The sequence below is a fragment of the Lissotriton vulgaris genome, chromosome 2_1 (assembly GCF_964263255.1).
Source record: "Lissotriton vulgaris chromosome 2_1, aLisVul1.2, whole genome shotgun sequence".
NCBI classification, from domain to species: domain Eukaryota; kingdom Metazoa; phylum Chordata; class Amphibia; order Caudata; family Salamandridae; genus Lissotriton; species Lissotriton vulgaris.
Window position 1 is genome coordinate 541,791,743 of NC_141687.1, and position 14,068 is coordinate 541,805,810.

Genomic DNA, 14,068 nt, shown 5'->3' on the forward strand with positions numbered 1-14,068 from the left:
AGTGAGAACTACTAAAAGAAAAGTGTCTCTTTCCCTTCCATCCCGTAGCAATGGGTTGGCCATATATTTAATCCTCTCATAACATTTTCATTTTAGGGAATTCCCGTCAAACACTTAGGAACCCCCCACCCACTTTGGTTGTCTTTTTGTTTTCCTCCGCCTCTGGAGGTTATAACAAAAAACACCAGAAAGGACATTCTTTTTGATAAAAAGTATATCAAATAGGGCGGGCATGTCCTTTCTATCATCGTGACTGAGGACCGCTCTACCCGCCCGGGACCCCCCTGATCCCAGGATTTTGTGTCCCTGAATCAATTCTTCAACATGGATTGCTTGGAGAAGGGTAGAGAGGAGGGGCATTACATATAAACTCAAAGAAAACACAGTAGGTATTAGGAGTAATAATAATAATAAAAAGGTATTATTATTATTATAGCCATTGCTGCAGCTATTATATATTATTAAGTAAAATTATTATAATAATAATTTTAAAAAATTATCTCGTGACACAAGGTGAACCAGAAGCCCTGTGTTAAATATTAGGTTAATCCATCTTCAACTGACTACTCTAAACGATGTCTGTCTGGTGAGTTAAAATATACAATTACTTCTGTAACGCAGCATTCTCCATGTGCACAAATGACCTGTATGTCGCAGCTCTGGACAGACAAAAAATAGAATATTGGTTTGTTGGTAAACTTAACGTGTCACACAAAGCTTGCAATATGCGGCCAGTTGTACCTTTCAGAGTTTGCAGTCAAAAGATTAGCAAAGTCGAGACGAAGTGTAAATATGTCAATTATGCAACGTTTGGAACCTTTGAATCAATATAACATCATACAAAGTAAAGAATGCTTCTATAGCTAAGGGAACAGATAGGACAGATAGACAGGATGCTACAGCACTCTTTACAGACTAACTTGACGGCAGGGATTTCGCCATCCTTCAGCTATAGTTAAAATTGCTCCAATGTGATGAAGGCAGTGTAGCCACTCCGCTTGCCTTGACTCACGCCACTTGTCTGCTAGGGCCCTTGAAGCATTCATTGCACTTGCGGGGAAGAGTGTCTTGGGGCACATTGCAATCAGCCACGGATGCCATCTGGATCAAATAATTGGCTCTTAACCATCTGTACACTCTAGAGATAGCTCTGGGGCTGCTTTCCACCTTGTTGATGTGATGATGTTACTGCAGAAAGCTTTACAGGGAGAGACAGAGATGATATCCATCCCCTTGATGGAAGGAAAAGTACAAACCCCCCCGTTGAACTTTCTGCTTTACTACAGACGCGAAGGACTGTAAGTAGCTAGGAGTACAAGCATTAGCAATGCAATCGGTCTCGCCTTTGGAACCTTATATGTATTTAGCTATGCAGCACATTAGCCTGGGTGTTGAAACGTCTACTGTTCTTTAACATGGAGGGAAAATAAGCACCAAACTGTGGAAAATGGCAGGTATGGGAACACTTGGAGAGAAATACTGCCTATTAGTGGGAACTGGTATTGTCTAAAGCTCTGTTTTTAAAATAAAATCAGGGCCTTTGGTAGTCATATCACTTAAAACACAAGATTTAAAAGAAATATTATTCCCTTTAGGTGCTCGTGGAAGACAAGTTTCTATGGCCTGGAATCTAGGGAATGCTAAAGTGATTCTGGTATTTTACTGACTTCTGCTGGTCGTTTTCTATCAAGAAAGTTAAATAGAGACAGTTACCAGAAAAATAAAAAAGAAAGTCCCTAAGCAGGAAGCAATTCTGGTATTTTACTGACCTCTACTGGTCGTTTTCTATTAAGACAGTTAAAGCAGTAAAAAAAAAGCGGAAGTATACAAGTCTTAGGGCTGATCTCCAGAGCCCGCAAAGAACATACAGCGCTGTCTAGGCTCGACCTAAAAAAGTACTCCATTGGAAGGCAAAAGTGAAAGAGAGAGGCCCCTTATATGAAGAATTGAAGTGAACAAAGTAATATGAAACTGTCAAAAATGCCTTACCTCTCATTTTCTGATAGAGCCGACAATAGGCAAGAAAGCTGCTGCAGAGAGCAAAATAAGAGAAAGAGAGCATGGATGACACAGAAAACAAGGCAGAAGAAGCAACTCCCTAAGTACTGCTAATTGAACCTGGGGTAAGATCTGATTGCGGACAAATCCACAGCCACCTAGCAGATATATATTGTTATATATAGCTATTCTGTCAGAATTTCAAATTAAAGTCCTAGTTATGTTCTGTTGACAGCTCAGAAGAACATTATACACACTATTCCTTTATCCAAAATAAAAAATCTGAGACAATTTGAGATTTCTTAACAGGGTGGCTCTCAGGAAGAGTCACCTCAGTCAATCACATATCATAAATCCATTGCATAACAAGTGTGGTGTGTCTCTAGTTTGAACCTTAATGTGTAATTCAAGCATTTTCTGAGCAAAATTCACAGTACCTTTTTGCCGATGGTGAAGTGTCTCCAGGCTTGAGCTTGGTACGTTCTAAGGTACTGGTAGGGCTCGAACCTTCCATTGATCCACTTGTATATGGCAGATCCAGGACGAGTGTTCCTATTGGCTGTTGCTACAAAGAGTCCAGCATTGGGAATGGTGAAGATCTCAAGACCCATTGTTTCTGAGCCAGTGGCCAGATTCTGATACTCCTCTACATAGTCTAACCTCTCTTTTGCTGAAAGGGAAACACAAACATTAATTGAAGTTACCGGGCATCACGTAGTATCACTCTCCATCGCGGTTCCCATTATAGCTCCCTGTGTGGTCATAATAGCTCCGAATGTTCCCGTCTCAACTCCCAATATCCCCATCTTAATCCTCAGTGTCTCTACAGCGAGGTGTTCAATGTAGGTTTATTGTGGGCCAGAGCCATGACAGATTTTCATGATATCCATGCAAGTTAAATTTAAATATAATTAATTTAAATGTAAGCATTTTTCACAATTTCCTAAAATCTAGTTTGTATCCAGCCCTCCGTGACCTTTGGTGGACATGTCAGTGCTAGTGTCTCAATTTACATTTAAAAAGAAAGTGAAACCTTAATCTATATTGTAATGTATCCAACCAGGTTAACATTTCTGAGGTTCACAACAGAAAAAGGGAAGGACCGGAAGTCTAAAAAAGGGGTTGTAGAAAGTTATCTGTCATGTTCCATCTGTGCTCTATTAATATTCAGCAACAACTCCATTTATGGCTGGTTCTTCAGAGGGCATACTAATAAAGGTATATAAAACAGAATTTGCAAGAAGGGCATCATGGCACATGATAGAAAGTCCTGATAGACACCATTTCACAGGAAGTCCTCAGATGCAGTACCCATTTCATCCTCTATGTGTGCCTGCCAATAGAGCTATGTTGGGCGGATTGTGTCTCCATATATGAACACATCAAACAAACAGATCCCTCTTTGCACTCCCTCCTTACGCTAATCAAATCATGCAAATAGTGCGGACCTGACAGTCTTACTCCCTATACTATACTCTTCACACAAGTATTGTAGTCTTTTGAAACCACATCCATCAACTCCAGTAAGAGGTGCATGTAAGAGAAAAAAAATCTGTGACCCCAGAAACATAATAATCATCATCATTATAGACACTGCTCAGGTATGAGAAACAAAATAAATGAGTGACAGCCTAACCGGTTGCCTGATGTATGGTTTGGTATGATTAGTTTAAAATGATAATACTCAAAAGATCGGATTATTGTAACTAACAGGAGAAAGCTGCTTATTTCAATATCTGGGAGTTATCCAGCCCAGAACAAGAACAAGCCAAAAAATAGGAAATAATTAGTCTAGAAGCTAGAAAAGAAGCCCTTAGAGTAAATCAATTCTTCTACATGGACTGCTTGAAGAAGGGTAGAGAGGAGGGAAATTATTTATAAACTCAAAGAAAATCAATACACAATAAATAAGAACCAAGGGGCATACTTACAATGCTCCAGCAGCACTTTTACGCTGCCGGAGCGTCACTTTTGTGATGCTCAAGAGGCGCAGTGTCTTGGCCCATATTTACAAGGCCACGCAAAGCGACCCTGCATGGCTTTTCATCGCCTTGTAAATATGGAGTACGGCAATGCCTTACTCTGCATGGAAGGAGTGCTCCATGGGTGTTGCTGTGGGTGTTCCCAAGCAACATCCATGGTTTTTGACAGTGCCCCAGATTTAAGGCATAGTGGAAGTCTGGAGCAGTGTCAAAACTAACGCCTTCCCAAAGCACGTGTAACAAAGATAATTTCTGCTTTTTTTTTCCTCTTTCAACGTGTGCTGCATTCTGCAGCACACATAGAATCAGAAAAAACTCCTCCTTGGATTGCTTGTGGGCAGGAAGGTGCCCCTTCGTGCACAAAAACAATCATGCCAACAACACAAACACCCTTGCACCATGGTGCAGGGGTGGGGTGCCTGCATTGGCACTTGGCTGCAGTTTGTGCACTGGCGCTGGCAGAAAGGATAGGAATGAGCTGTATCTTGTAGATGCGGCACAGTCAGGATAGGAATGAGCTGTATCTTGTAGATGCGGCAGTCATGCCTTTTTCTATTGACGTAGGGCAGGAAAGCTAGAAGACTTACGGCACTTCCCTACACCAAAATATTGTAAAGATGTCCCTTAAGTTATTTAGGAGACTTTTCAAAGAACCTTGGGACCCTCGGGAAATCAACAGGCATTACATTACTGTAGACATTTCTCTATGAGGCGGAGGTTCGTGGAAAAATCTCTGTCTGTTAGAGAAATTGATATAGGAATCATCCTCTGGTCATAGGCCACAAGGTAAGTCTTCCTTTGGAAAAGAGAATGCTCCCAGGGATTCTGGGTACCAGGGAATGAAGCTTCATGACCATAGTTCACATTGTTATGTCCCCCTGGAAATTATAGATCACAAATCTGGGTCCCTGGGAACTCTCAACGTTCATACTGGCTATTAAAAGGTTCAAGTAAAAATCCCTAAAGCGAGAGAGATCTTGTCTTTTGGAGGGCTACTCTGGCGTCTGAACCAATAATAATATTATGGAAATATCAACAATTGCATACTGCACCTTCCAGCACGGAAATCCATTCCATGCCATTGCAGATAAAGAGTCCTTTTCCAAATGCGTCCAACCAAAACTGAGCACTTTCATTTTTCGTGCAAACTGGACGAGTGCCGAGTGTCACCCTCATGTCAGCTTCTGAACACAATGACATGAAAAAATAAATAATTTAGGCATGTTCAAGGTCAATGGGATTTAAGCCTCTGTCGTTACAGAAATCTGGATAATATGGAGGCAAGATTAGGTACACACAAAGATAATTTAAATCAGGGCAATAACAAAGATATATTATAAGGTGATATTTTGAGCAATAGATTAAAAAAAGTTAAGCTAAAAAGAATTAAAAATAGTATTTTAAATACAGTGATTACATTCAAAATTATAAACAATGAACACAACTTTAATAAAAATATATTAAAATGTAAATCTTAAAACAAATTTTAAAACGAGCAAAAGCGATAAACAGTAGAATTTGAAAACAGGATTACAAACATAGGCGACAAACAGAGGGAAGTAATAGTTTGAGCTGTTTAAAAGACCTTAAAGCAGGCTTATGAAAATAAATGGTTTTGCTAGAAAGATTTAAAAATAGAAATCTGGAGTATGAAGCTTAGATTCTAGTTGAAGAACATTATATATAAAATATGTAAAGCATAATTTGAGCTAAAGACTGAATTGAAGACCTGGATTTTAGACAAACGCAATAAAGTGCCGATTAAACAAAAAGAACAGGGGGAATAAGTATAATTATCTATCAACTGAAATAAATTATATAAGTGGTATTGTTAAGATGTGTGAACATAAAAGATCCGCAAGTAAAACAATACATCAAATATTAGATGAAAAAGGAGTTTGAACATGCAAATTTAAATGCATTGTTGGAAACACAGAAAATATAACGTAAAGAGAGTCTTAACAACATACACTGAAATTGTCATATGAAACTTAGACACAATTTCAAAGCCAAACTAAAAATGTCCACGAATATAGTTTCACCTAATTTGGAGAACAGACGTTTCTTTCAAGGCTCAGCTAGTCTGATATATTTTGCTACGTCCATCAATTCCTTAAGTCTGTGCTTGCTAAAGTCAACTTGCGATGCACCGTTCTAATCCTTTTTTAGGTTTCGCCTGTCGAAAGCTGCGCAAGCAGCCTTTCGTGCTGGCGAAATCTAATGAGAACAGTATGTGGCTTGGTCACCGCCTCTCTGTTCCATTGGCTAGCTCCATAAATGGAGGCTAGCCATTGGAACAGAGATCTGTCCGTCATAGGCAAAGCAGATTCGTGGGTGTTCCGGCAAATTTTAGGCTTTTCGCAACGTCATAAAGACGTGTCCACTGTGGGCGTGTACTTTTTTTTTTTTTACATGGCTTCTTTTTCATCATTTGTTCGATCATCCTGGTCCCGCATGGTTGTATCCTGCTGTCCGTCCCCCCTCCCGTTGTCCGTGTCTTTGTCCCCCCCCCCCTCGTCACTCCCGCTGTCCGTGTGCCCGTCCCCGCTGTCACACGGGGCACCTCTAACCGTATCTCAGCCCTCAATCCCAGTCTTGTTTTAGGACATGTGCCCTTGGAAGTGCAGTAGCAACTGAAGAGATAAGAAGGGCCGGTACTCAGGACTGGAGAGCAACCGTCAGAGAGAGGATAAGGGCAAGACCCTGCAGCAGAGGAAGAGACAGTGAAAGAGAAAGGACTGGAGCAGCACGACAGATTGGTAAAGTGAAAGCTGCCAGGCAGGAGAGCAACAAGAAGTGTCGGGGATCAAACAAATACAAAAGCATAGTGGAATAGGGCAAGAGCAGAAGCGCTTAAGCGGCTTCGGGGGCGGGGTGGGTGTGCAAACAATGAATAACACAGGCAGGGTTGTAAGGGCGGAGAAGAGAACATACGCTTCTCTGTCCCAATACTATAGACAGCATTTTATCAATATACATACATAACTGGATCTCATGACATTCCATGAATTAAAAACCCACCCAGTAGCTCAGACAGCGATTTCCGCTGCTCCCTCAGAGCAGGTTCCATTAGCCCAGACATGCCCTGTTCGGGTTTAGCTAAATGTAGCACAGAAGTACCAGCTAAACGTGGGAGCGAATAGTCAGTCATTCCAAAACACCATTGGCGGGCATAGACACAGAAGAAAGACAGCCATCAGATGCGTACTGGTAGCGGAGTCCGCTAAAACTGGAGATTCGAGTTCTTTTGCTAAAAGAATTAGGCAAGAACACTCGACAACAACGAAATCAACAAACAGGCTTTTATGTTTTACTAAATTTTGATAGCAAATTAAAATTCACAATACAAAATGTTATTAGATTTACGTTCGAACACCATTGCATTATGCCACTCTCGAAAACAACTATTAGTTTCTAAGAGTCTCTCACAAAATCTATTTTTAAATGGAGGGGGTAGCAAGGCAGCTCTATATAACTAAGGCTTTGGAACACTAGTCCGAAACGGCGGACTGTGCTATTGGCTGAGGATACATTTATTGTCCTTTTTTAGTGTTTATACAACTAAAGCAGCCAGCCTCCAAAACAGAAAGCCACGAGACTTTACACTCCTCCTCGAGCACAGGTTCTCTCATTCTACTGGCTAAAGTTTTGGGTGTGCGTCAATCCTGATTGGCTAGTTGACCTCGATGTTTCCTGCTCCGAACCTTCTATTTGTCAATAGTTTTGAAAAACACGTTCTTTGCTTTTAGATTGTTTTGTTGTGGTGCAGCGATGCCGAGGACAACAGTAGGGTTCTCTGCACTATAAATAGTTTTTTTTACCCACCGTTTCATTATGAGCTTGAGTCATGGGGGGCATTTGTGGTGCTAACCGGGTTTCCACAAGTTTATTTTGGTTCTGTAATTCAGGCAAATGGGTTTCATTTTCAAATGATCCGGCACCCAGCCCTGGCTTTTCATTCAACATTTTTTTTATTGTGGTATTTAGTTTCCTGTGCATCATTTATCAGTATGAAGTTAAAAAAAAAGCAGGCAAGAGTTGTTAGCAAAAAAGCCAGGACTGACTTAAAACGTCACACCAAATTTCGGGTCACACAAGTCCCTGATAACTCATGTCATCAAGGAGCACCATTTCCTTTAGTAATTATTTGCATTTTAGGAATTTTAGTTTAGGTTCATTTCAACTGGACTAACATTAAAACAATGATTTGTAAATGGAAATCACAGCATTGGAACATAGTGTCCTTGATAACAAAGTCATCTGGTAACCTTAATTTTAACTGGTTTGATTAAGTATTGGAAAGCCTATTCCTGAGTTCATGATATCTTATTTCTTTCGTTTTAGTCAGATATATGGCAGTCCCACAACTTCAAAGTACTTGTTTTCCATTCTTGTCGCTGCCTTTATGACCAGAGCAGCAACAGCAAGTCCAGGCGTAGCAACTGCTACGCCCAAATGATGTCAATGGTGGTAAATCCGAGGTGAGGGCGGGGCAAGCAGCTGCGTAAGGAGGGTCTTATAAAACTTTGACCCGACGCCATTGGAATCCCTAAATCACATCAGGAAATCCCCTATGGGTGCTTCTAGTTACAGCCCCAGTGGCCAATGAAATCCCCTTTTCTACATAATTTAGAATGACCCATATCCTGCATCTCGCTCACCCCTGTGTCTGGGGTACTCGCCTCCTCCTCCTCCGGCCAAGCAAGACCCTCCTTCACTCTCACCCCCCACCCAGGGTCCTCCGTCCCACACTCGCTCCATCGGTCCATTATCGGCAGGGCCTCTAAGGCGCAGAGTGTTGCTGCAGTTTTACACACTCCCTCGAGTCTGGGGTACACCTCCTCCACCTCTGGCCGAGTTCGACCCCCCCCACGTACGCAGCTCTCCCTTCACGCTTGCTTTCCTCCTCTCTTTCATCACTTCTCCCTTACCCTCCCTCTATTTCATGCTAGAGGCTTTATGCGAGCCTCAGCTGGTGAAACTCTGCTTCTGTGCCACCCCTGACCTCTGTGTGGGGCTCTTTGCGTGTGTGTGTGTGGGGCTCTTTGCGTGTGTGTGTGTGTGTGTGTGGCTCTTTGCGTGTGTGTGTGGGGGGGGCTCTTTGCGTGTGTGTGGGGGCTCTCTGCGTGTGTGTGGGGGGCTCTTGTGTGTGGGGGGCTCTTGTGTGTGTGGGGGGCTCTTGTGTGTGTGTGGGGGCTCTTGCGTGTGTGTGGGGGTCTTTTGCATCTGTGGGGGGCTCTTGCGGGTGTGGGGCTCTTGCATGTGTGGGGGCTATTGTGTGTGTGGGGGGCTCTTGCATGTGTGTGGGGGGCTCTTGCGTGTGTGTGGGGGGCTCTTTGCGTGTGTGTGTGTGTGTGTGGCTCTTTGCGTGTGTGTGTGTGGGGCTCTTTGCATGTGTGTGTGTGTGGCTCTTTGCGTGTGTGTGTGTGGGAGGCTCTTTGCGTGTGTGTGGGGGCTCTCTGCGTGTGTGTGGGGGGCTCGTGTGTGTAGGGGGCTCTTGTGTGTGTGGGGGGCTCTTGCATGTGTGTGGGGGGCTCTTGCGTGTGTGTGGGGGGCTCTTGCGTGTGTGGGGGGGGGCTCTTGCGTGTGTGTGTTGGGCTCCTGCGTGTGTGTGTGTGGGGGGGGGAGGCTCTTGCGTGTGTGTGTGGGGGGGGGCCTTGCGTGTGTGTGTGGGGGGCTCTTGTGTGGTGTGTGTGGGGGGCTCTTGTGTGGTGTGTGTGTGTGGGCCTCTTGTGTGTGTGTGGGGGGCTCTTGTGTGTGTGGGGGGCTCTTGTGTGGGTGTGTGTGTGCAAATGCAATACGTCTCGCATTTGCGACAGAGTGAGCTATTGGCATTGTAAATGACAATGCCATTTATTTATCTGTTTTCAAAACCAACACATAAATAAAAAGTTTGTCATTTACAATGCCAATAGCTCTAACTTTTCTGAAGGCAAAACTGTTGCATTGTAAATGCTTGTTATATACATTGTCAATAATCAAGATCAGAGTTTTGTTCAGTGGTTAATCTGTAAAAAGTGCTGGGGCTCTCATCAGAAGGAAGCTTGCACCAGCCCATTTCTCCTGTTAGTGCCACCTAACACAGAACCAAGTACTACCAATGAAAGTGGGGATAGGATGTGGCATAATAACCAGAGCTGCTGACTTCAGAAATAGTGAACCAGGTCCAAGTCTTGGTGTCAGATCAACATCTCATGATTCTGGGTAACACATGCATTCTCCCAGTGCCTACCACAAATGAATATGTCCTTAAATGGTGCTCCTGAAAAGTGCCAGCGTTGATGATTAAGTGCTGGCGCTCAGCACCAGAAACAACCAGCTCAAATTAAGCACTGGCTTTTTTTTTTTTAAATAAAAGTAGTCACTACAACATTTTCATTATTACCAGGGGCTCTTGAATGTTTTCAATTCTTGTGTACATTTTTATGGTGTCCCATTCGCAATGATGCATGTATTATGAATTTTTACACAATTACAACAAATCACATATTTATTTTAGTTAATTGAGCTGATTTCTGTAATGCCGCACGTGACATTCTTTGACCTTTTCAGAGCAACTTTTTGAATTAACATCTTACAAACTAAAGAGGTAACTTGAGTGTTCACATGATATGCTGAGTACATCTCTGGATACAAGTATAACATACTCTGGTGGTCATCTGGTATGGAGGAGCAATATGCTTCTATTTTAAGGTAACTAATTAGTAGCAATGGTGGCGCTGGGCTATCTCATATTGGTTACAGGATACAGTTTGCTGTTGGCCACGGCAGAGGGAATCCAGTAATCTGGTATTACTCAATGGTGCTGTCTCACTTCATAGCCATGTGTTTGTTTGGAAGATTTTATTTTCCTCAATATCATGAAGACAGGGCAGTTAGGTTTTGCTTTTATGGTAGGTTGAATGTGTTCTTGAGGCCAGAACATGTCATTCCTATAGAACTGACCCTATGTAATAGTCATTTTAATTTTTCAGTGTATTGTCTGTGTGGTGGCTACGTGTAGGATCTTTTGATGGGATGAAATGAGGGACAGTTTCCTATCTAACTTGAGCCATTGTTTCTGGACCCATTATGCCCTGTTCATAATCAATTGAATGTAATCCTGACTTTTAATGTGAGCCACTAAACTGCATTTAGGGAGGGTTTAATGTCGCCATATGTCTTCCAATTGAGGGGTTACTTTGCAGAGAGGTTCTGCCCAGTTTGTGGTCTGTCAATAAACTGTTTTGGCAAATATAAATGACATTGCAGAGTCCTGTCATTTCAAAACAAAGGCTATTGCCAGCAGCATTTCTTTGAAGCAGCAATGAATGGTTTGTTCTTTTACCATTATGTATGAAGGAACTGTGCCTTTCCCACAGAAGGGCCATGTTTGAAACAGGATAATTCTCTGTTTTACACGACTATTATTAAAATGTGCATTTTAGTACCGTTCACGAGCGAGAGTGCTTTCCTCACCCAATGGTGGTTATGGTTCAAGTTATCTGTGATGTTAGTTTGACTTCCAGTTTTGCCACCCAGATGGAGTCTGTGTGCCTTTGGTGGACATTTGAAACATCAGCTGTAGTTTCAAAGTTGTGTGGTTTAATTGTGAAATCAGTGGCGTAACACAGACCCCCCCCCCCCCCCCCACCAAGCCCCACGCTACAGGGGGCTCCCATCACCACAGTACTCCGGCTGGAGACCTCCTGATTGAGCCGGGAGGGGGCACCTCCACATACCTTGCAGGGGGCCCCCCTCAAGTTTCGTTACACCGCTGGGTGAAATGCATGAGTGGTGTTAAGGATGGCTCATATAGTGCAAGAGATGGGACTCTACGCTTACAGTATCTATCGACCCTATTCTGGCTGAAGTTAAGGAAAAGTTGGATACACCCACAATCATGCCTGTGATTTCCATCATTCGTCTTTATGTTAAGTAGGATGCAATGGCCTAGCATGACGCATGCTGCAGAAATGCTTCATAATCTTCAGTGAGGGTGATAACGAGGTCTTCTCTGATATTCCCTATTGTGGCGTGCATTCCTCTTTTGGGCATGAATTCATATCATCGGCCATGGAGTATTGTGTATTGCTCCGCCCATTTTAGCAGTTACCTGCACTGTGAATGCCTTTTCAAGATTATTACTAGTGTAGATAAGTTTTTACATGTTAGAAAATAAAGCCTAATTTAAACGTGTTTTCATTTAGCATGACTAGGCCACTGTCAGCTTGCATTGACAGCTATTTATATTTGCAAAATAATAGTGCACTTTTTTATGAGAGTGAGCCTTTCTCTCTCTCTCTCTTTGTGCTTATGAGTTTTTGAAGCATTCAATTGTAGAGTCTGTACAAGCATAAGATGTATTATATGTGTACTCACAAGGAAGCAATGCTCAGGATGTTCCGTTATTTTGTAGATTTCCAAGGTTTATTCGCCTTGGTCTAAGTATTGTGGAGATTCACACAAACCCTTAATTCGTTAATTAGAGTGTCAGCACTAGTAAAAGAGAGGTTTGAGATTAGCCCCTAGTTGATTGTGTTTTTGGGGGTCAGTTATTGGTTTCTTTCAGGTGTTGTGTAGCAACTGCAAAACACACAAGATGATGGACGGAATGTTGCACAATGGCAAAACATTCATCCCCAGTCACAGATCTGGGTTTAATCCATCGTTATTTTGCTCACCAAGCCACCCCAGTTCAGACATGGCCATATGCAAATCAGTCTTGACCCTGTGCCTCATGGGAACAGTCCAGACCGAACTGCCAAGCCATGTCTTCCCTGGACCGGAATCAAGCATCCTGGGACCGGTTTCTGGCTATCAGCCGTCTTCAGCCAGGATAGCTTGACTCCAGTGGCTTAGTGAGCACGGGGCCCACATCTGGGTATACCCTTCCCACATAGGGTGGACAGCAAAACACACAGGATGATGGACGGAATGTTGCACAATGGCAAAACATTCACCCCCAGTCACAGATCGGTAGCAACTGCCTGCTTCAAAACCACAAGAACTCTTCCCTTGTGGAAAGCTAAGGAGGTCTTATATGTCTATGGAAAACATCTTTAAAAACTGTCGAAACTTCTCGACAAATAAAAAAATGATGCCTTATTTCAATTAGATTAAAAACAGATGGCTTTAGATAAAGAATACATCACAGACTGAACTGCCTTAAATACTGGGCATTATTATTAATCACCTCAGGGGTCCTCATTGCATCAATGCTGGAATAATGAAAGGCGAGGTAAGTGGTCCAGTAATTTGAAACTATGGGCTGTAGATTACACACACACATACAAGTGGTGGCACTGTACCTACTGATCTATCACTCCGATTTAGGAAATCCTACAGACTATAGCTGAGATAAGCTGGTTTTGGAGCTTACAACTAAAGTTCTTGACTTCATTGAAGTATGTCCTGTGGGGTCAGAGCTGTAAATAATACTTGAGGCTCATACTGTAGACTCTCAAGTCACACTTCCATTGCAGTCATGTGTAGACTGAAGATTGGCCGGATGCGCCCAATACTGACAACCAATGGGCATAATTGGACTTGCTTATTATTGTGAGGTAACCTACACAGGAAAACTGCCCCAGGAAATAGATCCTGTGAAGTTGACACATTCCATGATGTCTGACATTGCTTCATAATAAAATAGAAAATAAGAAAACAGCAAAGCATCCTTTGGCTCAAATTCACTAATTCCAAGTCCCCGTTGGCAGTGAGGAAGACTAGGCCTTTTCAGTAATGCCAAAAGTATCATGGCAATCGACAGAAGTGGTATTCCAGTGAGCGTAATTTCATCTGCACTGTGCAAACCCCAATGTAAATGGCATTCACCTACCTGGCTGCCAGCACATTTTGTAATAGCAAGTGTAGACTGTCCTTAGATACTGCTAATTTTGGAGCAGGTAGGAATGTTCAGCTTTCCGGTGATTCATGAGGCCTTGTAGTATGCTACGTTGGGGCTATAAGGTTGAACAATTTAGTAGGGTGGTGGGTGTTCAAGTGCAAGGTGGTTCTGGGCACTGAATGTAAGCTCCATTCTGAACCTAAGCTAGTGAATGGATGGCATTCACACATCCACACAACCCCTTATACACTCACTCATT

General features: G+C 42.7%; 1 protein-coding gene across 1 annotated transcript in view; it reads right to left on the reverse strand.

Annotated features, from left to right (window-relative positions):
* The window catches only part of TSPEAR (thrombospondin type laminin G domain and EAR repeats), a 134,399-nt gene that overhangs the window by 57,813 nt on the left and 62,518 nt on the right, over positions 1-14,068 (reverse strand). The window contains exons 6-7 of the mRNA XM_086955511.1: positions 5,033-5,164; positions 2,436-2,668 (exon numbers count right to left, since the gene is read on the reverse strand). Of these exons, the coding sequence (XP_086811637.1) occupies positions 2,436-2,668; positions 5,033-5,164 (365 nt within the window). The remainder of the gene's footprint in view (positions 1-2,435; positions 2,669-5,032; positions 5,165-14,068) is intronic.